This window comes from Plectropomus leopardus, chromosome 7, assembly GCF_008729295.1.
Source record: "Plectropomus leopardus isolate mb chromosome 7, YSFRI_Pleo_2.0, whole genome shotgun sequence".
Classification (NCBI taxonomy): domain Eukaryota; kingdom Metazoa; phylum Chordata; class Actinopteri; order Perciformes; family Serranidae; genus Plectropomus; species Plectropomus leopardus.
The window spans coordinates 28,709,727-28,737,481 of NC_056469.1; the positions used below are offsets into that span (position 1 = coordinate 28,709,727).

At 38.7% G+C, this 27,755-nt stretch overlaps 2 protein-coding genes across 6 annotated transcripts; one reads left to right on the top strand and one right to left on the bottom strand.

Annotated features, from left to right (window-relative positions):
- Nucleotides 1-437: 437 nt before the first annotated feature.
- LOC121946001 (potassium-transporting ATPase alpha chain 1) lies at nt 438-20,980 on the bottom strand. Of its 5 annotated transcripts, XM_042490395.1 has the most exons (27): nt 20,902-20,980; nt 20,092-20,197; nt 16,713-16,772; nt 15,023-15,163; nt 13,366-13,470; nt 13,129-13,188; nt 11,799-12,002; nt 11,491-11,604; nt 10,604-10,738; nt 9,502-9,619; nt 9,126-9,394; nt 8,823-8,901; nt 7,964-8,083; nt 7,704-7,813; nt 7,090-7,224; nt 6,675-6,867; nt 5,747-5,922; nt 5,524-5,660; nt 5,142-5,292; nt 4,643-4,811; nt 3,762-3,916; nt 3,360-3,483; nt 2,190-2,335; nt 1,933-2,066; nt 1,263-1,364; nt 839-930; nt 438-731 (listed from the first exon to the last, which is right to left on the bottom strand). In XM_042490395.1, exons 4-27 carry the CDS (start codon nt 15,032-15,034, stop codon nt 703-705), a joined length of 3,069 nt encoding a protein of 1,022 aa, XP_042346329.1. In that variant the 5' UTR covers nt 15,035-15,163; nt 16,713-16,772; nt 20,092-20,197; nt 20,902-20,980; the 3' UTR covers nt 438-702. The 5 variants fall into 5 exon arrangements, with proteins under 5 accessions (XP_042346329.1, XP_042346328.1, XP_042346327.1 ...); XM_042490394.1 differs by lacking the exons at nt 20,092-20,197; nt 20,902-20,980 and adding an exon at nt 17,898-17,973 and having other exon boundaries at nt 16,717-16,772; XM_042490393.1 differs by lacking the exons at nt 20,092-20,197; nt 20,902-20,980 and adding an exon at nt 17,898-17,973.
- Nucleotides 17,972-27,322, top strand: LOC121946004. Its single transcript, XM_042490402.1, has 5 exons — nt 17,972-18,119; nt 20,758-21,123; nt 22,566-22,826; nt 24,696-24,755; nt 25,010-27,322. The coding sequence occupies exons 1-5, from the start codon at nt 17,972-17,974 to the stop codon at nt 25,120-25,122; spliced, it is 948 nt and encodes a 315-aa protein (XP_042346336.1). The 3' UTR covers nt 25,123-27,322.
- Nucleotides 27,323-27,755: the final 433 nt, after the last annotated feature.

Here is a 27,755-nt window from a genome sequence, read left to right on the forward strand (position 1 = left end):
GTCATATTTTGACATTTTTCAACATGTTATACGATGATGTTTTTGACATGCTATACCATGATTTGTTTGGCCATTTTCTCGACATGCTATACTATGTGGTTTTACTTGTCTTTTGGACGTCATATTTTGACATTTTTTGCCCACTATACTATGACATTTTTGGTTGTCTTTTCAACATACTATATTATGATGTACAATAACATGTAATATAACATTCTATACTATGACGTGTCCCACCATGTTATTTTATCTGGTTATGGACATGTGACATATTGCTGTACTTCAGTATGGCAGTGTTTCCCATTAATATCAAAGACTAAAAATGACCCGAAAATGTTACAAAAACGCCATAGCATGTCGTCAAAAATGACTCCAAATTGTCATAGTCTCATATGTCATCAAAACCACACGGAAAATCAAACCAAATTGCTACTTTATCGATTCGAGTCTTTATCTTTATTTGTACATATACAACGCAGCCAAAGTCAAAGAGCTGGAACATGACGAATTTGTGGGAATTATCTATTGTGGTATTGCTTTTTTCCTTATTTTAACAGACTCTTGATGGTGATATTAAAAGATAGTTTCAGCTATAAATACATAGATCACAAAGTTATAGAGATGTATGGTAAGTTGCAGCATTCTGTTTATGAGTGATATTTTCATGCAGATGGATGAATGATTGAAAGAGGCTCTCTGGTCTCAGTAGTATAATTCCTGATCCCACCAACCTAAAAGATTACAAGCCGTAGATTAATAAAACCTGAATAGTTACAGAGGTGTTAATGATGAGAGGATGTTAAATGGTTAGAGAGAAGGATAAAGAATCATGGCTTACTTCCTGGATATCTGCGGACTCCCAGCTTCCTGATCTCGTCATAGACGAAGATTAAAATACCATAAGGAAGAGGAACAAACCACCACTGGACTCTGGAGAGAAAACACAAAATGTAAAATTAGACAACAGACTACCGTTTTTTATTTTTAATATCAAATATTAAAAAAGCATTGATTATAGTGGAATATTCATGATGTTTTTATTGTTTTAATTAAAATGTGTTTTCTCAGAACTCACAACAAACAGACCAAAGCAGCGTAGCTAAGTCCATGACTGAGTAAACGCCACCACTTCCTGTTTCAAGTTTAAAGCCATCTAGTGAGATATTCACAGTCCAGCCATATCCCGGCTTCTGACTTTTGTCTTGTTCCTTCTAAACCAGTCTGAGTCTTGTGTTCAGATGGTAACCACAGTCGGTCTTTACCTGATAGGCATGAAATTGAAGATGTTGGGCATTCCAGGGCAGTAACAGAGCAGGTTACCCAGGCAGAGCTGGAAGATAATGGCAGTAACCAGGACACGATTCCTGAAAACACACCAAAGTAACAAAACAGAGTCACAACATGCAGATTAGTTTAGGTTTAATTATTCCCATATAAATGCAGAGTTTTATAACCGTGACAGCGCGAGATGTAAATAATAATGGCGTCCCTCTCAATTGAGCTGCAATGCTAACTACCTCAGTGGTGCTAGGCGAGCTAACAGCAGATGCACACTTCTTTCTGTGCAGTGATTCGTATGGTGAGTTTAGTTCAGTGAGAGAAAATAGTTCCTACATGAAACTGCTCTCAAGGTGTTTGGTGGATTCACTTGATTAACCAGGTCATAGCTGCTGTAAAGAGACACTGCTGTCGAATTTTTCAAATGTACTTTATTGGCGTTTCTAGCACCACAAACTGAGTGTCAGCTGGTTTCATTATATTGGAGAAAAGGCAGACGTCTCTACCGACATTCGGCAACTCACACCAAAACAATCTAGACTGATAAATAGCACTAGAGGTGAGAGGAAAGACGTGTAATTTTGATTTCGGGATGAACTGCCCCTTTAAGAAACATTGTGCCTAACGATGTGTTGAGGATGGGTTTTCGGTGACCTGAAGAAGCCTTGCTGGAACACGGAGAGACGGCGAGTTTTCCTGATCAGCACATCTGAGATCTGACAGATCTCTATGCTCACGAAAAACACCGTGTAGCAGGTATACTCCTGGTACAGCCTCTGACTGAAGGTCTGTTTACAGAGGACATGAAGGAGGAGTTATTTGGTTACTATGCTGATAAAAAACAAAACATTCACTCCACCCATGGACTTCCTGTATGATTAACATGAGACAGAAAGTGTATACAAACTAACCCATTCTTGTCCATAGCTGTCCTGCAAGTCCTGAAGATGAACGTCCTCCCACTGAGAGCGCAGGCCCACACACAAGAGTGGAAACCAGCCCTCCTGCGCCATAGCTGTGAAATAATCTGTAAAACCTGCAAAAGACTGGATGGCTCCTAAAAAAGAGAAAGAAGAAATTAAAAAACGACATAAACGGCTGTGAGACATCATTCTGAGGGTGTATGGGGTCGTGGCTCAGCCTCCTGTGGAGGGATTCTGAGTTTACACCGTACCATCTTATTTTATGACATTGTAATTTATTTTTCAATTTATTTTTGTATTATTAATATACTGGTAATTTTGTTTTTGGTCTTTGTTACGGGGTTCCCCTACTTTTTCATGGACAAAATTCAGGGTTCCTACAGCTTAAGGAAAGTTAGATTAAAGAGTTTTTAAACTTCTATAATGCCACTCGGAATTAAGTTTAAGGCCAATTTTCTGTTAACAAAAACTGAACACGGAAAATGTATTTTGCCCAAATGTTTTTTGTAAAAACATATGCCATTTTTGTCCAGTAAAAAAGTTAAATTATCTATGTCAAATGTTGGAAAAATAACTCTTTTTAGAGTGAAGCACAGCAAAATCTGGCATTTCTGGACATTTTTCTTTGTGTTTTTCAATCTGCATGTGAGGACCCACTGCTTTGGTTCCCATCATGGTGAGTTTAAGACATGGAATTTATTTTTTTTAAAAAAATTTTAAAAAAAGACTTTTGAAAGATTAATTTAAGTCAACTTAAGACCAATTAAGGCCTTATTTTTTGGATTAATGAATTCAATGCCTTTTAAGATTTTAAGGAGCTGTGGGAACCCTGAAAAATTTCCAAACTTTCCCATGACACTTCAAAGCTACATAATAAAAAAATTTTGTCTTGCCGATTTGACAGGCATTTTTTTTTCATACACTTCTTTAATTCAAAGTCATTTATTTAATTGTGCAAGGGTGTAAAAGTGAATTAGCTGTCTATTAGCAGGTTATGCATGGATTCATTAACCCAGAAACATTCAGGAAAGTTTTAAGTTTGTTCAATTTGTGTTTTTTTTGGAACCAACACACACACACACACACACACACACACACACACACACACACACACACACACACACACACACACACACACACACACACACACACACACACCGATCTGGAAGTACGAGTACACAGCCAGGGCTTCGTTTACAAGGCGATCACGTCGAGGGTTCCTGGGCTTCAGGTGCATGATGTCACTCTCTGCTTTCTCATAAGCCAGAGAGACGGAGGGAAACTACGGGACAGACAGGAAGAAACAATGATTTGTCATTATTACAGCAAATACGGTGGTGAGGAAGGTTATGATGGAGCTGATTCAACACTAATGTCACCAGATCAGTTGCTGTAAGGGATAAAGGTGATATGTGGTCTTTCAAAATAAAAGCCAGGGGTCTTATGGCAAAACAGCAAATATAAGACGCCGTTATATTTCATGAAAATAAATAGCCAATTATTAACCGGAAATAAGTCACTTGTTTTCTAGCTTAAATGGTACAAATAACAATTACTCACAATGTCAGTGGCCAGTTCAATGAAGAGAATCGTGATGCAGCCCAGAGGAAGAGGCACGCTGACGGTGATGTAGATCAGATATGGAGTCAGCTCAGGGATGTTCTTGGTCAGTGTGTAGGCGATAGACTTCTTCAGGTTGTCAAAGATAAGACGGCCTACACACACACACACACACAGGCACACACACACACACACACACACACACACACACACACACAGGCACACACACACACAGGCACACACACACAAACGCACACACACACACACACACACACACAGAGGCCTCAACTCAATAAAACAGCTCATGTATGCATGTAAACATACAAACTGTTCATTGTTCAGTAGTTTGTCCTTTTACTGCATACAGTGACCACAAAGTTAATAAGGTATAATCCTTTCAAATAAAGTGCTCTTTTGTAGTTTCTTGTACTGCTTGTTTTTTGTTTACTCTGATAAATACTTATGTTTTACTTCAGATTCAGTGATAATATTTACAATATCAGAGACAGGATTGGGAGACATCCTTGAAAAGAGACGGGGGGTTTTATAGTGTCATCTCATGTATGACCACCATCCCGTAAACAGATCCACGTTTTAGTCAAGTGTTGATATGTGAGCCGTTCTCCCTGACCGTGGACCTTGAGTTATGATTAAGCCACAACCTCCAGGGCTGAAAAATTAAGCCAATGCTGAAGTGCCGTAAACTGCATGTTCTCCAATGACCTCTTGAGGCTCCATAAGCGAGTCAATCCCCATTAACCCCCCATTGCCTTGAACAGGCGGTATAAAAGGGGTTACCCTTCACCATAGCTGTAAATGCACTGTGCTAACCAAGCTAGCAGCTAGCTCAATTTTAGTAATCCTTCTTCTCTAATTCTCACCCTGCTCCACTCCGGTGACGATAGAAGCAAAGTTGTCGTCCAACAGGATCATGTCTGCGGCGTTCTTGGCAGCATCTGACCCGGCGATCCCCATGGCGACACCGATATCAGCCTTCTTGAGAGCCGGAGAGTCGTTCACACCATCACCTGTCACAGCAACGATAGAGCCCTGGAGAAAGATGGAAACATTCAGACACAAGCCTGGAGATGTAGTCTGATCAGACACTGGATATGAATACATGCAAAACAACATCTTTCCTGCTGTGTCCTCATAAACGATCCTCTGAGCTTAGTCAGCTTCACAGTTATCTTTGATTTCTTTTAAATTAAATGTATAGGAAAACTTATTTGGATACATGTTGTTTTTAAATTATGAAATGAATTTCACTCATCACAGAATTAAGAGGTCACCGGTAGCAAAGTGTGTGTGTGTGTGTGTGTGTGTGTGTGTGTGTGTGTGTGTGTGTGTGTGTGTGTGTGTGTGTGTGTGTGTGTTTACCAGACGTTGACAGCTCTCCACAATAATCAGTTTCTGTTGAGGAGATGTTCTCGCAAACACCATCTCAGGATGATTTCTCAGCGCCTCATCCAGCTCGTCACTGCTCATCTCTTTAAGCTGACCACCGCTGATCACGCAGGCACGAGCGTCCCTGCATACGGACAACACAGCGTTGGACAGAGTTACAATAACTAGAGGAAGACTTGTGCATTCAGGCAGTTCAGTGAATCTCTGGTGAATAAGACGGCGGAGAAGGATTTTGTAGCTCTGCACTGTTGTCAAACACTAAGAAATACACATAGTGCGATGGACAGACAGCCTCTTCTTTGAGTAATGCACGTCTCTGTGACATATCGAGTGTGGACGACAGTCGTGTGAATACCTCTTGTTGACTTGCTCCACAGGTATGCGCTTCCTCGTTGCAATGTCTTCCACGGTTTCACTGCCCTCTGAGATAATGCCTACGTTAGCTGCTATGGCCCTGGCTGTAATTGGATGGTCCCCAGTCACCATGACAACCTGAAGTTTCAAGATGAAATGTTATGACACAGTGAAGTTTCGAAGTGAAAACTCGTTTACGTGTATGTGGGGCGATGTGAACACACCCTGATACCAGCGGTACGACATTTCATGACTGCGTCGGGCACAGTGGCTCTTGGCGGGTCAATCATTGAGATGAGACCAGCGAAACACAATCCTGACGTGGGGAAGTTCATGTCATCAGTGTCGAATCGATAGCCCCGAGGAAACTCCTTCTCATTCAGATAGAGATGACAGAAACCTGGGAGAGGCAGATACAATAAATGAAACAAAATATATATGTTGTTTATCACAAAACGTGTCTGTGTACTAATTAATTTATTATCAGAGCATTTTTATATCAAATACTCACTCCATTATATGTTGAATTTGTGGAGAAAATGTTTTTTAATAAGCCTCCATGGTGAACAAGAATTAAAAATCTGATCTCAATGAATTAAAGGATCCATGTTTAAACGGCAGCTAATCTCTATCAAAACATCCGTTTGCAAACTCTGACAAAACTCATGCAGTATAATCCAAGCCTCATTTAGTTTGGTTTTACCAAAGTCCCACAATAACACTAATTGATAAAGGTAGCAGTAGATGAGCCGCTCCTGTGTTCAGCGAGTTAAAATAACTGTTTTGTTGTTATGGAGTCTCGTTTTGAAGTTTAGCTCCCTGTCAGAAAGGGCTGTCTTTTTGGGAACTACTGGGATAAATGAGACTTGGATTATATTGCACGAGCTGTGTGCGAGTCTGTGAATGGATGTTTTTGATATTTTCACTCTTGTTAAAGATGGAGCCCTTTACTTTCATTCATGAAGAATTTTTTATCAGTTTTTGGATTCTTTAGAAGCATGCAAGAAAAAATTTCTTCACACATTAAACATAACACTGGGTGAGTAATTTGATATACAAATGTTTATTTGAAAGGTTTAAGTATTACTTTGAAAACTGAAATGTAGAAATATAACTGATTGTGTATGATGTGAAGAAGACATACGCTCTTACCCAGTACTCTCTCTCCCAGTCCTCCCAGGTCCATATAAGCTGTCTGAAAGGCTTCACTCCACTGCTCATCCAGAGGCAGCTCCTGGCCTTTTATCAAAATGGTGGAGCAGCGCTGTAAGATACGTTCTGGTGCTCCCTTCATCACCAGCAGGTAGCGCAGGTCCAGAGGATCCTCCAGTTCATGGATAGACAGCTGGAGAGAGGAAAGGGTTGATAGAAACTGAATAAAATTAACCAGAGCGCTTAGATCTTCAGTGAATCGCAGAATTAAAACAGAGCATCACATTATCAAAGTAGGAAACTCCAGATGATATATTACTTCAAAAAACAAAACAAAAAAACACTAATATTTTGCCCATTATTCTTCTGGTTTAAAATGCAGTGATTGATCAAGGATCATGCTATCTGCTCCCACCTGGAACTTGTTGGTGGAGTTGAAGGGCACTTCAGCTGCTTTCTTGAAGCGATTACGGTAGTCCATAACGTTCCCGACAGTGAGCTCGGTGAACTTCAGCAGAGCGGTCTCTGACGCATCTCCCACTACAAGCCTCTGTGTGAAATGTCAGAGATACAAAGAGACATAATTAAATGAACAAACAAATAAACAAATATATCCTCAGAATAATGACAAAAAGTGGAGACTGGCTTCTTTAATCACAGCAGACCCACAGGACTGTTGGCTATCTTAAGGCTGTGAAACACCAAGCCGACATCCATATAAAATGTATAAAATTATTACACTTCCACTTCTTGTGAACTGAGCTGAATAGCCAATCAGAGTGACGAGACAAACTTGACACACAGTGCTGAACTGCATCTCAAATAATTTTCAGGTTCACAGCTTTCAAATTATGTAAACTGCTTCTACAAGGCAAAAACTGTTGACTAGTTATTCCCCTTAAAAAAAAGAAAAAAATATGTCTTTGGTAGGTCTCAGTGGGTTAAAAAAAACAAAACAATGTAGGTAAAACTTATATATATATGTTCACACACAGATGTTTACTATAGGTGTCTTGTAACAACTTGTACCTTAGGAATCGGCACACCCTCCTGATCAGGTCTGAATGTAGCTCTGTTACAGAGGGAGGCCACTCTCGCCAGTGAACGCCATGTTTCTGAAGACTGGTCAAAACTCTGGCCTGGAAACAACACAATAATGGGATTACTTAACAATTACTTAACTAAAGCATTCATCCACCTTTTAAATACATGTAATAGTTAAAATTATTTCATCTACATTATAACATTGCTAACAACAACAGTACTGATTGATCTGTGTCATCCGTTACCTGACTGATCTTCAGTGGTATCAGCAGCGTGGATGTGGTTGTCGAACCAAAGGTGAGCTACAGTCATCCTGTTCTGGGTCAGAGTGCCCGTCTTATCAGAACAGATCACCGAAGTGGAGCCTAAACAAACACAGTTTAAAGTTACAATCTCCAAGATCTCTGTTGTGTTCTTTAGCAGCGTTTATGGCGATAAGCACTCATTGCAGGTGTGATTTTGGATCTCATTCCTCGAGATCCAGTTTTTTAAGCTTCTGTTTCTGTGACTGCTAACTCGCAACACTGGCGAAGACTAAAAAAAAAAAGGCGCGCCACTTCAGACACAAATAAGTTGAAGAGTGAGTCTGTTGCATTAGCTCTGCCTGCTACGGCTGCATGATATAGGGAAATATGCAATGTGCAATAATTTCTAATACCGCACTGACATTATTTGCAATAAAAAATATTGAAATGATGGCATCTTTTAAATTGCTGTGTTTGCCTTTTCTATTATTGTGAATCCTCGCTCTAAAACTTTAGGCTTCTATGGGTCCGTAGCTCCATGACTTCTTTTTTCCTTAGCAGCAGTTTGTCACTCGCAAGGTGGATAACTGATCTGTTGATCTGTTAACAGCTGATCAGATAACATCAATGGATGAGAGGAGCTGCTGTTTGTGAGTGAAAGCAAACCTTTAGACCCAGCAGAATGAATGGATAGTTTTCACTTTCAATGTGCCTCACTTTCTGCTGCACAATATCTGACACAATATATACTATAATAGTGGCATACATGCTGAAATAGCTTAATAAAGACCAAACTTCTCAAGTCAAATTTTTATATCATTATGTCACTGAATAGTATGTAACTGGTATTCAAACTAACCTAGTGTCTCCACAGCCTCCAGGTTCTTCACCACGCAGTTCTTCCTGGCAAGTCGTTTAGCAGTCAGAGACAGACAAACCTGTTAACAGAAGACACTGACTGTTACAGACTGACTGAGCCTACAGTATAAAAAATACATAATCATCCTCATTCTTTAAGTACACCGTTCACACAGGATGTGATTCTGCATTGGTGCTATTCAAAATGAGCATTCATACAGTCCATATCTGATATTAAAAGATAATGGAAACTAGACACAACACAACAATGGTGTTGAAATAAACTTATGTTGCATTGACTCACAGTAACTGTAGCAAGTAGCCCCTCTGGCACATAAGCCACCACAATAGCCATGAAGAAGATCATGGCTTCCAGGAAGTAATATCCGATGAACATGGCGACGACAAAGAAGGTGAACCCGAAAAAGATTGCCAGACCGGCGATGATGTCAACAAAATGTTCGATTTCAATGGCAATGGGTGTCTTCTCGTTGCCGACGCCGCTCGCCAAGCTGGCAATCCGGCCAATGATGGTACGATCGCCTGTGTTGATGATCATACCAGTAGCTACGCCTGGAGAGGAGAGAAAAGAGGTTCCTCTTATGTTCACCAACAAACAAATACTAAGATTATATCTTGTCCAGGCTATGGGTATGCATGTTCAGTTTACTGCACTGTACCTTCCAGACAGGTTGTGGAGAAGAAAGCAATGTTTCTGGTCTCCAGCGGATTCTCATGAGTGCATTCTGGACTCCTGGTTTGCGGTTCAGACTCACCCGTCAAAGACGAGTTGTCCACCTGGAAAACAAAGTATATTATATACACAAAAAGTACATTAAATATCCACATGATAAAAGGACAATGTCTGATAATGGATTGGGCTACATCTCAATCATCCCCTCAAATAAGAGTTCTAGTTATTGGTTATATGCTGTTAAATGCCATGTTTTCAACACGATTTTCAACAGGCTTTGTATCAAAACAATACGTCACCAGGCTCTTGGGCTTTTGTTCAAACTACAGGCTGTATGCATTTTCATACTGCCTGCCATCCATGCTGTCATCACAGACACAAAGAGTGAAGTAGCAGATCAAGAGACATACCCGCCCGTCTGTCTCTCTCTCAAATTCGGACCGAAATCGAAACAAAAAAAAACTAGAAAAAACTAGGCAATGCTGACAGAATATAAGTCAAGATAATGTTAATGCACTGCCTATTCCTCTCCCAAATGTTTTCAGAAACATATTTGAATGTCCTATTTAGCTATAATAGCAAAAGTTTGTGAACAGGAAGCAGGCGTCACACTGCTTTCTGCACAGTTAAACGAAGGTTGAAAAATGGAGATCAGAACTAAAACTGAGCAGCAATGATCAAATATAAAGCAAGATTCTGTTACTGAGTTGTCTATTTCTTAGCATGAGTTTATTGGTCTGTGTGGCCCAGTGCATTCTGGTAGTTGTAGGTTTTCTACCTCTTCTCAAAAGCATATGCAACCGTTCTTTTTCTGTTCTCTCAAAAGTATTTGCGTCTTTCTGCAGTTTAGACAGCCTAATTTTGTGTGAGGACCCTTTTGATATCAGTGAAATATTTCTTTAAAGAGTTGAAACGGTATTTCAGATACCAGTTGGCCAACTTTGACTACATGTAGACATTTAGGGAATACACACTGATTTCATTTGGACTTTAAATAAGCAAAATTCAAAATCTATTGTTCAGCTTGCATTATGACATTTCATTAGTCTATATGTGTGTAGGATCGACAGTATATGTGCGCCACCTACCTTGCAGCCCTGCCCAGAGATGATGCGAATGTCAGCAGGGACTCTGTCTCCTCCTTTGATCTCCACCAAATCTCCCACCACCAGCTGGTTGGCATTGATCTGGTTTTTCTGGCCATCACGGATCACAATGGCTTGCTATTTTTGGGCAAGAAAAAAAGAAATGAACGCGTGAGAGAGTGAAACAAGTGGGTAACAGAAAAGAAAAAAAGATGAGAAACGAAAAGACATACGAAAGACAAGCCGTTAATATTACATTCCCACTCTGTGTCCATTTCTTAAAGTTTCAGTGTGTAGGATTTACGGGGATACATTGTCAGAAATGGAATATAACTATAGTGTGTTTTCTCTAGTGTAGAATGACCTGAAATAGGAATCGTTATGTTTTTGTTAAAATAAAATGAGCTGTGTATGTACTTTATAGTATACAAATAATGCTGTAAAAAATAGTTCACATGCAACATCAAAAAACCACTGTGACATAAACTGCTTTATTCTGTGATTTACCAGTTAGCATCACTGGTTCTGTTAGTTCTAGAGTCAAAGAAAAATAATTATCAGAGATAAAAATGTGAGCACCCATTAGCAGGTGCTGGACTAGCGGCCTGTCCCCTACAAGACACACAGCATCAGAGATACACTGATTTGTAACGTCACACTGATTTATTCTTTGTTTTCAGCAGTTTGAATCACCTTTTCCATTTGTTTTGCAAAGGGAGAGACCTCTGCAGCTAACTGATATCTACCTAAAAACCTTCTAAACAATGAACACTAAAGGAAATCTAACAATAAGAAGTATCATGAGGTTGCAATCTGCAGTCCTCACCGCTAGAAACCACTACATCCCCATAAATTTTGCACACTGTTCCTTTCACTTATGTGAAACTTACCTGTGGCACCAAATTCTTGAAGCTAGCAATGATGTTGGTACTCTTGAATTCCTGGTAGTAACCGAAGCAACCAGTTACGACGACGACAGCAATGAGAGTGATGGCCAAGTACAGCTGGAGTGAGAGAGAAGATGTCACTATAAAAACAGGTCAAATGTTTTGTAGACTGTCCTCCCTTTCCTTGTCTCTTTGTTCCACTCTGATCTGCCCTGCTAAAATATCCAGATAAGCCACAGAGGCATTTTTTCTCTATCTTATTTCCCACAGGGCACCTCGAGAGAAAAACTCTAAAGGGAAATATAACTCACATTGTCAAAGCAGGTGACGTTCCCTCTCGCAAGTTCAATTCCAAAGGCGATGAAGCAGATGACAGCGGCGACCCACATCAGACACTGCAGCCCTCCAGCCAGCTGCCTGGCAAACTTGACGTACTCTGGAGTTCCTTTGGGAGGCTTCAGTTCATTAGGACCGTCTCTCTCCAAGACTTGACAGGCAAAGGTGGTGGTCAAACCCTGTGGATGGAGAACAGAATAACAGATTAAATAAATGAGTATGATTGGAGAAAAGATGTAGCTCACTGATACCGTTTACATGCACACTAATATTCCACTACAATCTGACTTTGACGTCCTGTAAACAGAATGTTTTCTTTAGATACTTCAAATAGAGCCTTTTTCCAAATTGTGGGACGTGGGATATGCTGATATTATTCAGGTTTAACAGTATTTTTTAAGTATACATACAATGTATTTAGAATGTGTGCCAGCTCTGCGCGTTGTCATGGAAACGTTGAACACAAACCACCTCACAAACAGTTTGTAATGCTGTGGTAGAGATGCATGCCCACAAGAGAAGCCCACATGGTTGGAAGAAGAAACACGCCTACTTTCAAACATTATACAATATGTGGAACCCAGTAGCTCAGTTGGTAGAGCGGGCGCTCTATGTATAAAGGCTATGTCCCCACCGCAGCGGCCGCGGGTTCGATTCCAGTCTCTTTGCTGCATGTCATCCCCCCTCTCTCTCTGCCTTTCAGGCTTACACTGTCCTGTATGAATAAAGGAAAAAAAAGCCCCCCATCTGTTTGGATATACACAAATATCCTAACACTAACCTTTTCAAGAAGGTGGCTGATGGAGTGAAAGAGGTAGGCTGTGTTAGCATGGTCATACAAGTTTGCCACCAGTGGAAAACACTGAAAAAAATCCTATTTTGATGCAAAGAAGTAAAATGGCACAAGCTGCTTCAGCTGTCCCAACTGTCTTTATTTTGACGTTAACATTCACATGTTAGGGCACATTTATTGGAGTATGCACAGCTGCATGTGCACGTGAATATTTGTGCAATATTCACCTTCATCAGCCGTGTAAATAGCTTAATAAGAATACTGTCTTTTTCTGAATAAGAGCAAAAAATTGTGTATTTTGTGCATGTAAACGAAGTCAGTATCTTGTAACCTAAAAGACCCACACAGAGGGGAGAAAAAAAAAGTGGATGGAGGCTGTTGGATATGGGGTAAAGAGAAGAAGGGACGAAGAGAAGAAGTAGGTGCATAACATAAAGGAGAATGAAGTGAAATGACACCAAGAAAAGAATATACACTGAAGAAAGGGATTCATTAAGGACGAAATGTCTTACCTTGGTAACACTAGTGTTGTACCTCATTTCTAGTTCTTCAATTGTAATCTCATGGTCGTCCTGCAGGAGGAGACACACAGCAACATTAATGCAGAACAACTTGAACTTTTACAGGGAGTAAATACAAGATGTCTCACTCATATCTGGTCGGTTGCAACTTGGTGATTGCAAGTGGAAAAAGCTCATTGCAACATGTTCTAACTATTTTGCAGCCCTGAGGCCTCTGTCTTTACTTACTATGTCCATTTCTTTCTTCATGCCCTCCAGTTTCTCCTTCTTCTTCATCTTTTTCTTCTTCTTCTTGTCCATTTCGCCATCCATCTCAAACATGTTGTACTCGTCCTAAACACAAATAGCAATGAGAAAAATATTTAAAGTCAAGATTCAAGATTCAAACTAGAGACAGATCTGTGCCAACAAATCAAGTTATATTTTACATCCATGTCTGTCCAGACTTATATGTAGCCATGACAGTAAACAATGTTTTAAATAAGGATGTTGCTGAAAAGAAGCTATAAATTCTAAAACATGGATGCTTCACACACATCTTTCATGCCGATCTATACAATCAGCACAGTTTTAAATGTGGACGCTCGAGATGTGCAATCAATTCACCAATGTCACCAAATCAGTATCTGACTAAACGTCTCCCCTTATGTTTCTGAGTCATGACACTGAGTAAAGGCCACAAAAGTGTTTTTGCACAACATTATGACATAACAGTGATGATAACCTTTGACCTTTTGGATGTAAAATGTCATCACTTCATAATTTTATCCGTCTTGAAATTTGTGTGAAACTTTGTCATGGTGAGTGTATGAATTCTTGAGTTATGGCCAAAAACATGTTTTTGAAGTCGTAGTGACAGTGATCTTTGACCATAAAATTCTAATCAGTTCATCAATGAGTGCAAGTGGACATTTCTGGCAAATTTTGAGAAATCCCTCAAGGACTTCTTAAGATAAAGTTCATGCGTTCATGAAAACGAGACAGACGCAAGGTCACATTGACCTTGACCTTTGACTGACAAAATCTAATCAGTTTATGGCTGAACCAAGTGGACATATGTGCCAAATATAAGGAAATTTCTTCCTGGGATATTGCATTACAAAAAGGAGACAGACGCAAAGTCACAGTGACCCTTGCCCAACAAAATCTCATCGATTCATTTTTGAGTTAAAATGGATTTCTGTGCCAAATTTGAAAAAACTTCAGACAAGGCATCCTTGAGATATTGGACATTCTGATTACATGACTGATGCTTCTCAGAAGTTGTTTTTTCTTTTTTTTCGTTAAGGAAGTTTTACCAGGATACAAATATGCAGGAAACCTATCAATCCAGTGGCTTCACATTCTTAACAATATGGATGCCAAATACAGCACTTTGCTTTATCTGTTATTTGCTCATCAAAGTGATTGCATAACATGTAAATGAGCGACCGCTCTGAACAATCTTCTTTTGCATTAAACAAATCTCCATACACATTTAGTTTGTAGTAAATAAACAAAAGGACTCTTCATGGACTGGAGTACATGATGTCGATGCAGGTCAGAGAAAATGCATTCTCAAGAAAAACATCTTTAGGCATCTTTCAAAACTAGGATTTTGATAGTTATAATTATATTATATAAATGATATCATCTCTCCTTAAGAGGGAGAGAGAGAACATTGAGTGATTCACCAACAATTAAATGACCTTCAGCTACTATAACTTATTTACAGAATCTATACGTAATACGATTAAAATTATACATATTTACTAAATTTAGAAATTGTATGACAGAAAATATAAACACATAAGTGCAAAAGTAACAATTAAGGTCCAGTAGTCTAAAAACCCAACCAATTATAAACAAGATGAACCACCATTAACACATCTGCAGGGTCCCCTACCTTTTTACTCATGGTTGCAGGTGTGATAGGGGACTGCTCTCCTAAATCAATGGAGGTCCAGACCACTCGTTCCTTCTTCTTGGCCCCCGAAATTTTGACTGTCAGTTAGGGTCTAGTCCCAAACACACACCCTGTTTCGCTCTAAAACACACACACACATACACACAATGGTCAGAAACAGAACAAATTTTCTGGAAAAGCCTTTTATACACGACAACTCCCCTTTTTATATGCACATGCGCATTAATACCTTTGGACGCACAAATACACGCAAAATGTTTAAAGACGCACTTGAATGCGACAGCCTGCGTAAAACGGTAGCTCAGGTAGCAACAATGTCACCCCTAGGCAGGTCACACACAACACACACATATATAAATACACTCATATCATAAGCTTTGCTGGTATCTCTTATCGCCGCTCTGCACGTTTCTTTTCCTGATAAACTGATTCGAGTAAAGAGCAGAGGAACAGTGAAGGTTAAAACAGACCAATGTCATTCCTACTGTACCAGTCTACCCGACATTGAACTGCATCCTCTCACACCAAATAATGCACTGCACAACTACAGTCTACTGCCGGCCATCGAGACATTATGGAGGTTGGACTGATTGCCTTGTGTAGTAAGTGCTGCCTGAGAATCACTGGCTTTTACTATTCCAGAGAAAAGTATTTTGTTAGTTAGAGGAGATTTCAAAATATCTATAAATACATTGTGCATTGTGATACAGCCTAAAAATATTGTGCCATACAATAAAATAGAAGCCAATACAATACTAACCATAAAGAACAAGCATCTAAAACAGCAGCTGGAAACAAGCACACTAAGTTTAGTACTAGAAAGCAAGGCGTATCACACCACAAAACACGTAACATTTAAAAAAAAAAAAGAAACATTATTTGAATCCTATGGTCTATTCTCCTGTACTAAAGTAAAGTAAGTAAAATAGAGAAAAGGTCACCCTGTCCCTGAACTGTTTCTGCTCAGAGCATGTTTCATGCTGGGTAAATAAGAGCCAGGTATGATAAGATGTGTTTAAGAGAGCCAATATTGTTCTGTACTGTATACTCTAGAGTGACAGTGGCTGTGCAATCAAAGCAATGTTATCGGCCCGATTTTATCAGCTCTAATTACACCATATTTGAACATGAAGTTGGAGCTGTGGAGGAGCGAGGAGTGGATCTGACTCAGACTGTAGCGACGCCTCAAAGATAGTCTGTTAATCAAGGTTTCCTGTGCTAAAATATGCGTAACTTTGGGCCTAACACAACTTCACCAAAGGCAGGTGTGACACAGTCCCAGTGTGGCTTGACTGCGAAAGTGGGTGTGCAGAAAAGTTAATATGTGTATCCTGTTCTGAGGGTCTTCACGCATCTGCAGCGTCTCTGTGATAAACTTCCTTGCACACCCCCCACAGCTGTTTCCACTCAAGGCGCAACTGACAAATGCTTGACAGATATTAATAACAGGTTATTCCACTAGAACTACATACATTTTCTAATGTGGGAGAACATGGAAAGAGTACGCCATTATATGTTAGTAATGCATCAGCCTCATTCAAACAAGATAAAGTCAACCCTGCATGAGTAAAGGTCAGCCAGTTAATTGTTATTCAAGTTGAGCATAAAAAGTCATTCTTGACCTTGAAAAAGAAGCAGACAGGAAAATCTCCACTTAAGATCCACTTACTCACTTGTTGTGGAGCTTTCAATCATACAGTCTTCATCAGAAGTTCTTGTTCACATTTGCCTAAAAAGTTGAGCTCATGAGTTCATTCTCGATCTTGGAAAAGACAATCTCTATAACATTGCTTGCGATAAAGTCAGAAGCTCCAGAAAAGAGAAATAAGTGGACCTTGAGTGAAGAATGTTTTGGCTGACTGCTGTTTTCAAGATCAAGAATGAACTGTAAAGCTCAACTTTAAAAGCAATGTGAATGAGAAGTCGTATAAATGGTGAGAATAAATGACACATTTACAAGCCAACTGAACAAACTTAGTCTGTAGCCCCTTTTACACAGCCTGTTCAAGGGAGGAGTATTGCTCCATATTGCTGTATTACTGCTCTATATAAACAGTAAGATCGTGAAATGGAGGGACAGTATTGCCTTTGAGCCAGCAGCAGGGGCAGCATGGGATTATGGGTGCGATGTTTTGACAGTGTGTTTGTAGCTAAAGAAGAACAGCGATTATAAATAACCGCAAATTGGTAAATCTGAGATTTGGGAGTGTCGTACCCTCTAAGCAGAGGACGAAAATCAGCCACCATACAATAGGGACGGTAAATGATTGTTATTGCCATGTTAATGCCATTTTTATCATTGAGAAAGGGCTACCAATGCTTATGATATTTGTCAGGATAGAGGCCGACACTATTGTGTTAAACGTCACACCTGTAAAACCGTTTGTTTCTGAGATTCCAGCATGCTGTCTAAAATCACACAGTGGTAGTATGATGCCACCGTTGTTTTGGTTCTGTGTAAAGTTGCAAAAGCAGAATAAAAAGAGCACTTCTAAGTGGCCCTTTAGTGTCATCTCTTTAGAGGTGCTATTGTGATACAGTCAGCTTCACAACAAGCAAGTAACAGGATGCTGAATGGGGATTGTTTTATCAGCTATGTTGTTCTATTATTCTACTGTATATGAAAAAACATGACCAACTTCAGCTCTGTATTAAAAATCAAAGAACCACATCCTGTCACTGTGCTTTCAATGTTAACCTAATACTGTAATTTTTTAAAAAATAATTCTACTGCATTTTATTTAAAAAATCTCAAATTATTTGCCAAAGTTAAGAAATGCCATCTTGGTAGCATTAAAACAAGGATAAAAGAGGCATTTCTGGGGGTGTAAGAGCGCATGTTAGATTTGTTTACCTTTTGAAAGCCTCAGTAGTTGTACGGTGGTATCTATCCTCAGCGTTCAAGGAAGTGGTGGGACACTTGCCTGCATGTGCCTCATCTGCCTGCACACAAACATGGTAACATCTACCTTCAAGAAAGACATGTTGAAGATAATTTTGTCTGAGATGCATCACAGTTGCAAGGTGATAACATGGGGATGGACACAACAGATGTTTCTCTACTTTATGATCTCAGGTACAATTTACACAGATTCTTGATTCGTTGATGAAAAATGTGTGTCTGAGATAGAGAACCAATCCTGCTGTTAAAAAATGTAGGGGGATTTACTCATTTTGCAATTGAAAACAGTGTATTGGATCATAAATGCTTCACGAGTTCAATTGCAGACAATTTCAATGTATTTCTCAAATCCAATCTTAACGACAGACTGTTGTTGTAGCGATTGCATGTTAACCTTTCTTTAGTGATGTCTTTGCTGTGGTCTTGACAACACTGTGTGCATGTTCACTCTAGTGCATTTTTTCCCCGATATATGAAAAAGAAGCGTCAAGTTAAATCAAGAGGGCAGATGCAGCTCTAACAACTTATTTTAGAGTTTTTTTACTTGGCAAATTAGTTTTTTTCCTCTCTTGAGAACATCAGTGGGTGTAGGGGACTCCTGGTTGTGTTTTACATTTGATATTTCTCCTGTAAGCTCTTAAAAAACTGTTCAGGCTGAATAATAGCAAAGTAATTTTTAAAAAATGATGGGCCAACACTAACAATTTTTGCTAGATTATATTCTTCTCAATTTCTGGACTTTTTTATAGCATCTTTTGGCTCAAGAGGTGAGCGTCAAAAAAGCATGTGGGAGTAGCACAATAAAAGATTGATTATTTAAATTTAAAAATGATTTGAGCTAATGCTTACATCTAGAACATCCCTTCTTTACATGTTGGCACTTAATGGTTAAAGGGAAAGTTTAGTTACTTTTAACAAACCTTCCTAACAATGTGGGTAGTATGTGTAAATGAAGCGCAGTAAATTTTCCATCTTATCAGCAGCCAGATCTTCCTGTGCATATCTTAACTCAGATTTTCACTGGCTCTAGAGCTCCTGCTAAAACTACAAATTGATTGTATTTACTGTACTTCTAAAACTCAGACAAAACTGTAAAACTAAGCAGCGCTGATCAAATGTAAAACAAGATTTTGTTACTTTATTGCCTATTCCTCGCCACACAAGGACACTGTTTGGCCATAATACTTTTTTAAACTATTAAAGGGCATCATACTGTTTCTTGTATTGTGCAAATGAAGGCTGGAAAAAAGCACAAGCAGTGAAATTGAGTAGCTGAGATCAAATATAAACCAGAGTTATGTTACTCTATTGACTACTGCTCTTTAAAAAGTGTCTTCAGAAACATAGTTTAGCTTTATGTTTAACTGTTAATCAAAACTGTTGTCGGGCATCCGCTGTATTGTTATTTGCTGAAAAACAGCCAAGCTTGCATAACGTTCCCCACCAGCTGAGGCATTTAATGGTCCAGTGCAGCATGGTGCATTTCGGTAGTTGTAGGTTTTCTACGTCTTTTTCCCTTTGTTTTCTCTGGACATGTAGCACCAATTCAAAAGTACTTGGTCTTTCTACAGCACTGGCAGCTGTGAAAATGAAAAGACCTCCTTTCTAGCAGTGAAATATATATATATATATATGAAGTCACACAGGAAACAATAGGGAAAGAGAGGGGCCACCGCTTAAATTTGAGGCTGTTGCAAGGATGTGGTATGGTATGGTAACCTTTTTCTAAAAAAGGATCATGCAGCAACTCTGAGCTGACATTAAAAGTTAAACGTGTTATGTTGAAACTTTTGATTGACAGGTTGTTGGTTCTTGTTTGTTGGCATTTTCTGTAAAGTGAAAACCTCAACAACTAAAAGGTGAAGCCAACATTTGATGGAAAGCACATATCCTCCTGCTAGCATGAAAAATCCCAAATTACTCCACTGAGGAAATGTTCTGGGGAAAATAAAGTCCAATTTTACTTCTTCTTTATGCTTTGAATGTTTATTAGTTGAGTCTCAGAGAGAGAGATTTTAGTGAGGCGTGGTTAACCTGCAATGCTCAAGTGCCAACAGACAGAAAAATGTGTTTCAGTGATCAGGTGAGTCATCGCTGTTTTCAACAGCTTTTTAGCTCCCACATGTCAGCGTTTTTTGTAACCCACCTTTCTCCTCGCGGGGATAGTGCCACGTGCACTGCGCTCTTTGCCAGGAGAGTAACATGCTTGTTTTAAACAAAGACATGGCTGCATTTGCTGATGGAATAGCGCCCTGAAAAACAGACAATTTTACAAAGCCACTGCCTTTCCTGCCAGGGTTATGCCACAAGAAGTGATATTTTTTTACTGAGACATGGCTGCTTTTCCTGCCGGGATTTTACTACAAAAAGCAACTGACTACACTGAGACGCTGCGTTTCCTGCCAGGATAGAATCATACAAATATGTTGTTTGTTACAGAGATATTGCTGCATTTCCAGCTGGGATAGGGCCACAAAAACTGCTTTTTTTGAAGGCCAAAACATGATCAACCTACTACAGTGTTGCTGAAACCTAAATTTTCAACTTATCTGCAACATAATAACATGCAAATGTCGCACACTTGTGATTTTCAGAAACGTGCCATGGCAGCATTTTTTCTGGCGTTCGTGTTGCAGTTGCTTGCATCTAAGTCAGTAGCTGCCTGTAGCTATATTCACGAATATCATCACAAAACAACACAGGCTGAGCTGAAGCATTTCTGTGAAATATACCTAGATGGCTACCTTTGGAAGGAAATTATTATGGTTAACCAACATCCTGTCATTGTTTTATTTTTACGACTGTGTTTCAGGTACTCACTCTAACACAGTCACAGTCCACCAGCCTCCTGTGCTCACTGCGGCTCTGGGTCATGATGTTACAATGCTGTGTCATATAAGTCTTTCACACAATGTGAAAATGGTGAATCCACCTGTTCTGTATTGGGTGTACATACCAGAGGACGGCAAAGACAAACCCAGACTTTGGACGCCTTCGGCGAAATATGTCGGACGCGTCGACCTTGTAGACACCAGTCCAAAAACTTTAAACAAGTCCATACTCTTCAAGAACGTCCAGTGGGCGGACAGCGGGAGGTACCTGTGTAAAGTCTCCATCACAATAGAGAAGGACAACCGTTTCAGGAAGCTGGGAAATGAAACTTTACTGATGGTTTATGGTAAATACAAGATTTATATATTTTTATTTTTAATTTTCAATATATTGCTGACCTCACAAAGAGAGGAAAATGTACAAGTTTCTCATGTGCATGAACACTGGTCTTTTTGGTAGTCATGACTGAACTGAACAATGCAAAAGTCTGTGAGCCTGTTACACCTGGTATTGATATGCGTATTGGGTGATCAAATCACAAGTGGGCAGCGCTAAAAACAAGTGTAAACAACCACCGAGACACATCGTGATCTGATCACATAAATGCCTTGCTGAGGTGGTCTGGGACGCATCTGAACACATATCTTTTATAGTGTAAACGCTAATGCGTCCTAATGCATTCCCAACAAGAACTGTATCAGTAATGCAGGACTTGGTGGCTGTTTTGTTTTTAGAACATTAACGCTGTCTAAACTTCACTATTTTATAACAAGTTGGATGAAGTGTTGTGTGAAAGGCCATCGCTTTGCCCTATCGAAGGTAGGGGTGGAGGGAAAAAAAATCAGTGCAGCATAAAATTGTGATATTTTTGCGTGGCAATGCCGTATCAATACGCTGCACCAAGTATCCATTTTTTACTACATACATAATTAATTTTAGAAATACAAAATAAACTTCTGTTAGCATAATAGGATAATAAATCAGCATCTCTTTCATTTCATTAGACACAATCGGCTACAACAATAATGATTTGCTGGAAGATGAACAGACTGAAATTTCATCTTTTTAGATAAACACATTTTTTTTTTTAAAAAAAGTTTTTCAGTTGAAAAAAGGAATAAATGCCAATATATCGCAATACTCAGCATATCAAAACACATATAAATCACAATAATATTTTATCATGAATAAAATATCATGATAATATTGTATCGTGGGTCCTGTGGTGATTCACACACCTTATGGATTCTGATGACAGCAACATCTCCAGCTGTACCAACACAACTACTATTGTAGGAGCCATTTAAATTTTACATGTACTGCATATTGTTCTATATTTTAGTATGTACAGCCTACATAATGTTTTGCACCAAAACACCAAGTCAAATTCCTTCCTTGTATTTTGACCACTAGGTGACAGTGTGGATTTGCAGTCTGTGACGTCACTTTGGTCACTCGTGTTTGAAACGTGGTATTTTAAAGTCATGGAGGGGAAAAATCACTTTGAACATAGGTGCAGGAACATGTTTTTACCATAATCAGCAGCTAGTGAGTGTGGATGCAATAATTGTGTGCGGGGCCCCTTGATTTTTATGCGCAAGTGACGTAGGCAAATTTGAGCACAAGTGGTCAGCTGGAGACGCATGATGGACACAGGTGTTAATGGCATTGTGTCTCGGCTGTCCACTTGTGTACGGATCACAGAAATGCATTTTAATCCCAGGTGTAAACAGCCGTGCTCTCAAATACTGTGTACGTACCTGTGTATCTGCCTGCGTCTCTTTTCAGACACCATGACATTTAACCACAATGACTCTCTGCTCTCGTGTGAAGTAAACGTGACTCTGGATCCCGGATTTGTTTTGTCCATTTTTCATAATGGATGTAAACTCCAGCCCGTTGACTCTGCTCAAGAAGATGCTGGCACCGCTCTGGCTTACGCCACACTCTCTGAGACCATTTCTCTGAGGAGCAAAGGAGAATATGAGTGTCAGCTGCACCTGAACGGAGATCTGATAACAAAAAGCATCTTCCAATACCACCAGCCTGGTAAATAAAATGGCTACTGTCATATAATAAAGTGAAATTAAGATTTGTTACAATAAAAGTTAAACAACAGACTGTTATAAAGTTAAAGAAAGTGCATCTTCCCAAGTTTTATATTTTGTTTTCTCATTCACTATCTACTTTTAAATCTGAACTACAGGAGCATCAAGATTTTGATTAACTTTTTTTAAGAATACAATTAAAGTCAGAGAATTTGTCAGTGAGATAAACATTTTGGTCTGTTATCGTTATTTCCATTCAGTCACAGGTTTATTTGTTCATTTGTTTATTTGGATCCCCATTAGCTACCACATCAGCAGCAGCCACTCAACAAGGTTTGGCTGATAATACCACACAACTTCAATTTCTCCTTAAACATTTACCTAAATAAATAATTCCCAGTATTCAAAAACACCACAGTGATATTGTTATGAATACTAAATTCACAATCAGAAAATAGCCCACAGAGGCAAAAAATGAATAGCTGAAAAATATGCTCAAATTACAGTGCATCTGACAGTAATTTGATAAAAACAGAAAGCATGTTGTTAATAATGTGCAGGTGTGAGGGTTAGGTGTTGCTCTGGTACTTTACTGAGAGTTAGCCAAACAGCTCTCTCCCTAAAAACACATTTCCTCATTACTTCTCTTCTTTGTCCGATCAAACAGTAAAACAAAGCAATGCTGATCAAATATAAACCAACATTTTGTTACTATATTGCCCATCGCTTTCATGTAATGCTTTCAGAAACATATTTTGGCGCAATGTTTGAGAGTAACGTTAGTGGGAGAGTTGTAAACAACAAGTGGGCACCGCAGTTTACTGACAAAACTGACATCAAACCTTAAAACTGAGCAATGCTGATCAAATATTAACCAAAACCCAACACTGCGTCGTTTACCTTGTGGCCTCAAATGTCGACAGAAAGACGTTTTTAGCTTACCGTTTCACCGGAGCGCGACGCCGTTTGCGGCCGTTTGTTTACACGCGCGCGCCATTTTGTTTCCACTTTTAAAACGCTAGCATTACGTCACCGACCAGCAGGCGCGTTGAGGCGCGTTGCATTCTGGTAGTTGTAGTTTTCCCCCCTCTTAAGCAAAAGCCAAGCCCTTTTTCTCCGTTTTATCTGGTGATATAGCACCAATTTAAAATAGTATTTGAGTGTTTCTATTGCTTAGACTGGCTAGTTTTAATGTTAAAAAAAAAGTAGGCTATGTAAAGTCACTCTATTGATAGATAAGATTATTATTATTATTCTGTCACATCACAGCTCAGAAACAAGAGAAAAATGCAAAAAAAAAAAAAAAAAAAATTTTCTTTCTTAAAAAAAGGAAGAAATTTTTTTTAAAAAAAAAAAAAATTGAAAAAAAAAAACACTCAATAAATAATCTAATACACCTTTCACTTATACAGATACTGTATATAAATTAATTCTGGTCCCAATCAACTGTTTTTGCTTTTACCAGATGAAACTGAGTGACCTCAAGACTAAAAAAAATACATCCCTTGAATCAGAAATTGAAATAGGCTTACTGATATTGTGGATATGTGATGTTAATGTGTTCAAGCTTAAACAAGTTGTTAAGTTGGATATACCATTGTTGGCTACTGACGATGTAATGATTTAAATCTCGTTTCCTTGGTTAAGTTTTCAACCCTATCTGTTGTGTTTCCGTTCAAAAGTGCTACTGCTCAGTCGAGGGTGCCTATATATGACTCTCAATCTTTACTGTAGATTATATGCTATAATAAATGCAGCTACAAACAGAATGGTTGGAAAAATTATCTTGAAATGCTTCATTTCCACAAAAAATAGAAATCCAGAATTATGTCACGAAAATGAAGACTTGTTTGATCTTTTCTCCCTGTAGTGGCCGATGGTGAAGACACAGAACACAATGTTTCACTAACCTGCCCAACATCTGTCTCTGGTGAGTCCGTCCTAAACAGCAGCAAGTGCTCGCTTTCTGCTGAAAAACAAAAAGTTTCATATTTTGTAGATTATTAATTCACACACGTTATAATAAAACACCTGTAGACCTAGTAATACAGATTGGTTTTGGCTGAACATTTTCTTTCTTTTCAATTTGCTTTCACTGCAGAAATGATTATAAATCCATCACTGTATCAATACGTGATTAAATTTTAGGATTAACCTTCTTACCAGTGGTTTTGTGTTCCTCAGAGCCAGGCGTGGTAGTGTTTCCAGAGCCGTGGCTCCTGTATATGGCTCTCCTCCTGGTGCCCTTCACCATTCTGCTGATACTCATAATTGTCCTGCTGGTGTACAGATGCTGAGTTTGTTAACATTTTCAATTCAATGTTACTTAAAAAAAATACCCATTATCACAAATCACAATTGGACTCAGAGGGCTTTGCAGCATCCCTCTGTCCTTGGACTCTCACAGTGACTAAGAAAAACTCCGCCCAAAAAACCTTTAACAGGGGGAAAAAAATGGTAGAAACCTCAGGAAGAGCGAGTGAGGAGGGATCCCTCTTTTAGGACGGACATAGGTCCAATAGATGTCTTAAAGAACAATAAAATTACAGTAAACAATAGAATTACAGTATTTAGGGGGACATATCAGTGTATATAATACAATAAGTATGTTTTCTTTAATGTATAATCACTTAAAAATAAGAATTTTAGTGCTTTTGTTTCCTGAGAATGAGCCGTTTGTATCTATATAGGGAGAAGATCCTCGTTTATGGAGATCGGCATGTTGCACTGCTATGTTTCTACAGTGGCCAAAAACAGACAAACCAAACACTGGCCCCAGAGAGGACCATTTGTATTTTCACATCAACCACCGTAGTTAGCAGCAGATCTGCGAAGAGCAGCGTCGGAAAATCATTGATTCTTTCAAGTGAAACTGCTATATACAGTATTTTAATGGTTTAAATCACCAGGTCAATCTATTTTGGATATAAAGACAAAGATAAAATAAAATCCTGAATGTGTGGATCTAATGTTATCAGAGATAAATGATGAGCAAACGGGTGCTGAGCAGGCTGCCCATCTCCGAAATGCCAAAAAGCATAGAAGAAACATTGATTTGTAACATGATTTAGTGTTTTTACCAATTCAAAACACAGAGTCTATTTGTTTTTGAGAGGAATGAACTAGACGCCACTATATCCCCTAAAATTCTAACACACAAGTGATGATATGTCAGGGTTAAATAGACAAATTGCATTGAAGGCATTAAAAACAACATTCAAACAACATAACGAATGACTTATATCTTTAAAACATGGTAGCTCTCTGTATTATATACACATTTAAGGAGGACAAACAATTTATTTTTCCTGATATTTAGTGGAATAACCTACATCTGTGGCCCCCAAAAAACTATTTGTCTGGTATATTAAATAGAAAGGTGACAGAATATGAGGGGGACATTATGGATATACTCTTATTTATTGCTCTTATTGCTCTTCACCAGAATGTCTCAATTTGATATGAGTCATGTTTTTTGTAGTTTTGATTTCCAAGAAATGGTTCGCTTTAAATCAGAAAAACAATGTAAACCCCCGCCCACACAGGTTCCTTCTTCATCAGAAATATAAACATCTGGGTTTTTTTTTTTCTAAGATTTAAGCATCTATTCCTTCGTAAAAATGGGCTGGTCATTGCATTGAAATGATCAAAGGTATTTTCTGATACTTTATTGCCCCCTAATGCTGACTGAGGGCAGCTGCACAAAGTGAGAAACCATTAAGAGAGACCTTTTTTGTTCTTTAATGACTGAAAAATGTTACGATTATTTGACATATAGAATAATATTGGCCTAACTTTAAATCTAAACAACAAGCAATCAAATGCAAAATCATCGTCTACCGTTGCATCAAACCTGCCTTTTTGTACAAGAATCACTGAAAACATATTTGTGGACAACAAAAAACTTAAATTATCTTCAATGCACCCATCTGCACGAGTAAATATTCATGCTCACTATAGTGTAATGTTGCTGTGACTGAAGTTAATCCACATGTTTAAAAAAGAATCAAATGGGATGTTAGTGGAATTAGGGACAGGAAGGTCACTCACACACACACACACACACTCACACACACACACACACACACACACACAGGAATGATGCATTTGTCAGGACAAGGACAGGCACGCAATCAGCACAGTAATCCTCACTGCTGGCATAATGAAATGGCCAAAACGAGAGATCAGCACACACACACTCAGTATACTGATTCCCCTCTGAGCTGAGTCAGAGAGCGGGTCAGTGCACCTGTGGTCATGTTACATAGGTTGTGTTTGTGTGTGTGTGTGTGTGTGTGTGCCTGTATATGTGGGGGGTAAATGACTAAGACAGAGAGCGACAGTGATGAGAAAAGTAGGTATGAAAACTTGCAGTTGTCAGCTGAAATGTCTAACAGGCGTGTAAATAAGAAACTTTCCGTTGGTTATACATAAATTAATGACAAAAAAATTTAAAGGTGAAAAATCCCTTAAAAATCCACCAGACATCACCTCAAACCTTTCCAGTTGTTTACATATTATCTATGTGTGTTTGTATTTTGACAAACATTTTTAAATACAGTTTTGGTGGAATATACAGACATGAATATATAGTATATATACACATACATACATACATACATACATATATTTATATGTGCAGTACACAGCACTGAATAGCACAGTGATGTGTGTGTGTGTGTGTGTGTGTGTGTGTGTGTGTGTGTGTGTGTATTTGTATGACATTTTCTCACTTTAGCATTATATATTGGCAACCCAAAAGATTAAAAAAAAAAGTCAAATCTATTTCTTGATGTTAATAGTATATTCTTAAAAGAAGTTTTTTGTCAAGCTTTTTTATTTAAACTGTAATTATTTATGTGTGTTTTTTATCTGAGACATAAACAATTGGTTACTTAAGACCCGATGATGTTAGACAAAACAGAGTTAA

Coding starts and splice junctions, on each gene's coding strand:
- LOC121946001 (XM_042490395.1), bottom strand. Junction 7,225..7,703: donor AGGGTGTGCCGATTCCTAAG/GTACAAGTTGTT, acceptor CATTTCACACAG/AGGCTTGTAGTGGGAGATGC. Junction 3,917..4,642: donor CGTCACCGGAGTGGAGCAGG/GTGAGAATTAGA, acceptor GTGTGTGTGTAG/GCCGTCTTATCTTTGACAAC.
- LOC121946004 (XM_042490402.1), top strand. CDS start 17,972: ATGTGCCTCATCTGCCTGCACACAAACATGGTAACATCTACCTTCAAG. Junction 22,827..24,695: donor CTTCCAATACCACCAGCCTG/GTAAATAAAATG, acceptor TTCTCCCTGTAG/TGGCCGATGGTGAAGACACA. Junction 24,756..25,009: donor CTGCCCAACATCTGTCTCTG/GTGAGTCCGTCC, acceptor TGTGTTCCTCAG/AGCCAGGCGTGGTAGTGTTT.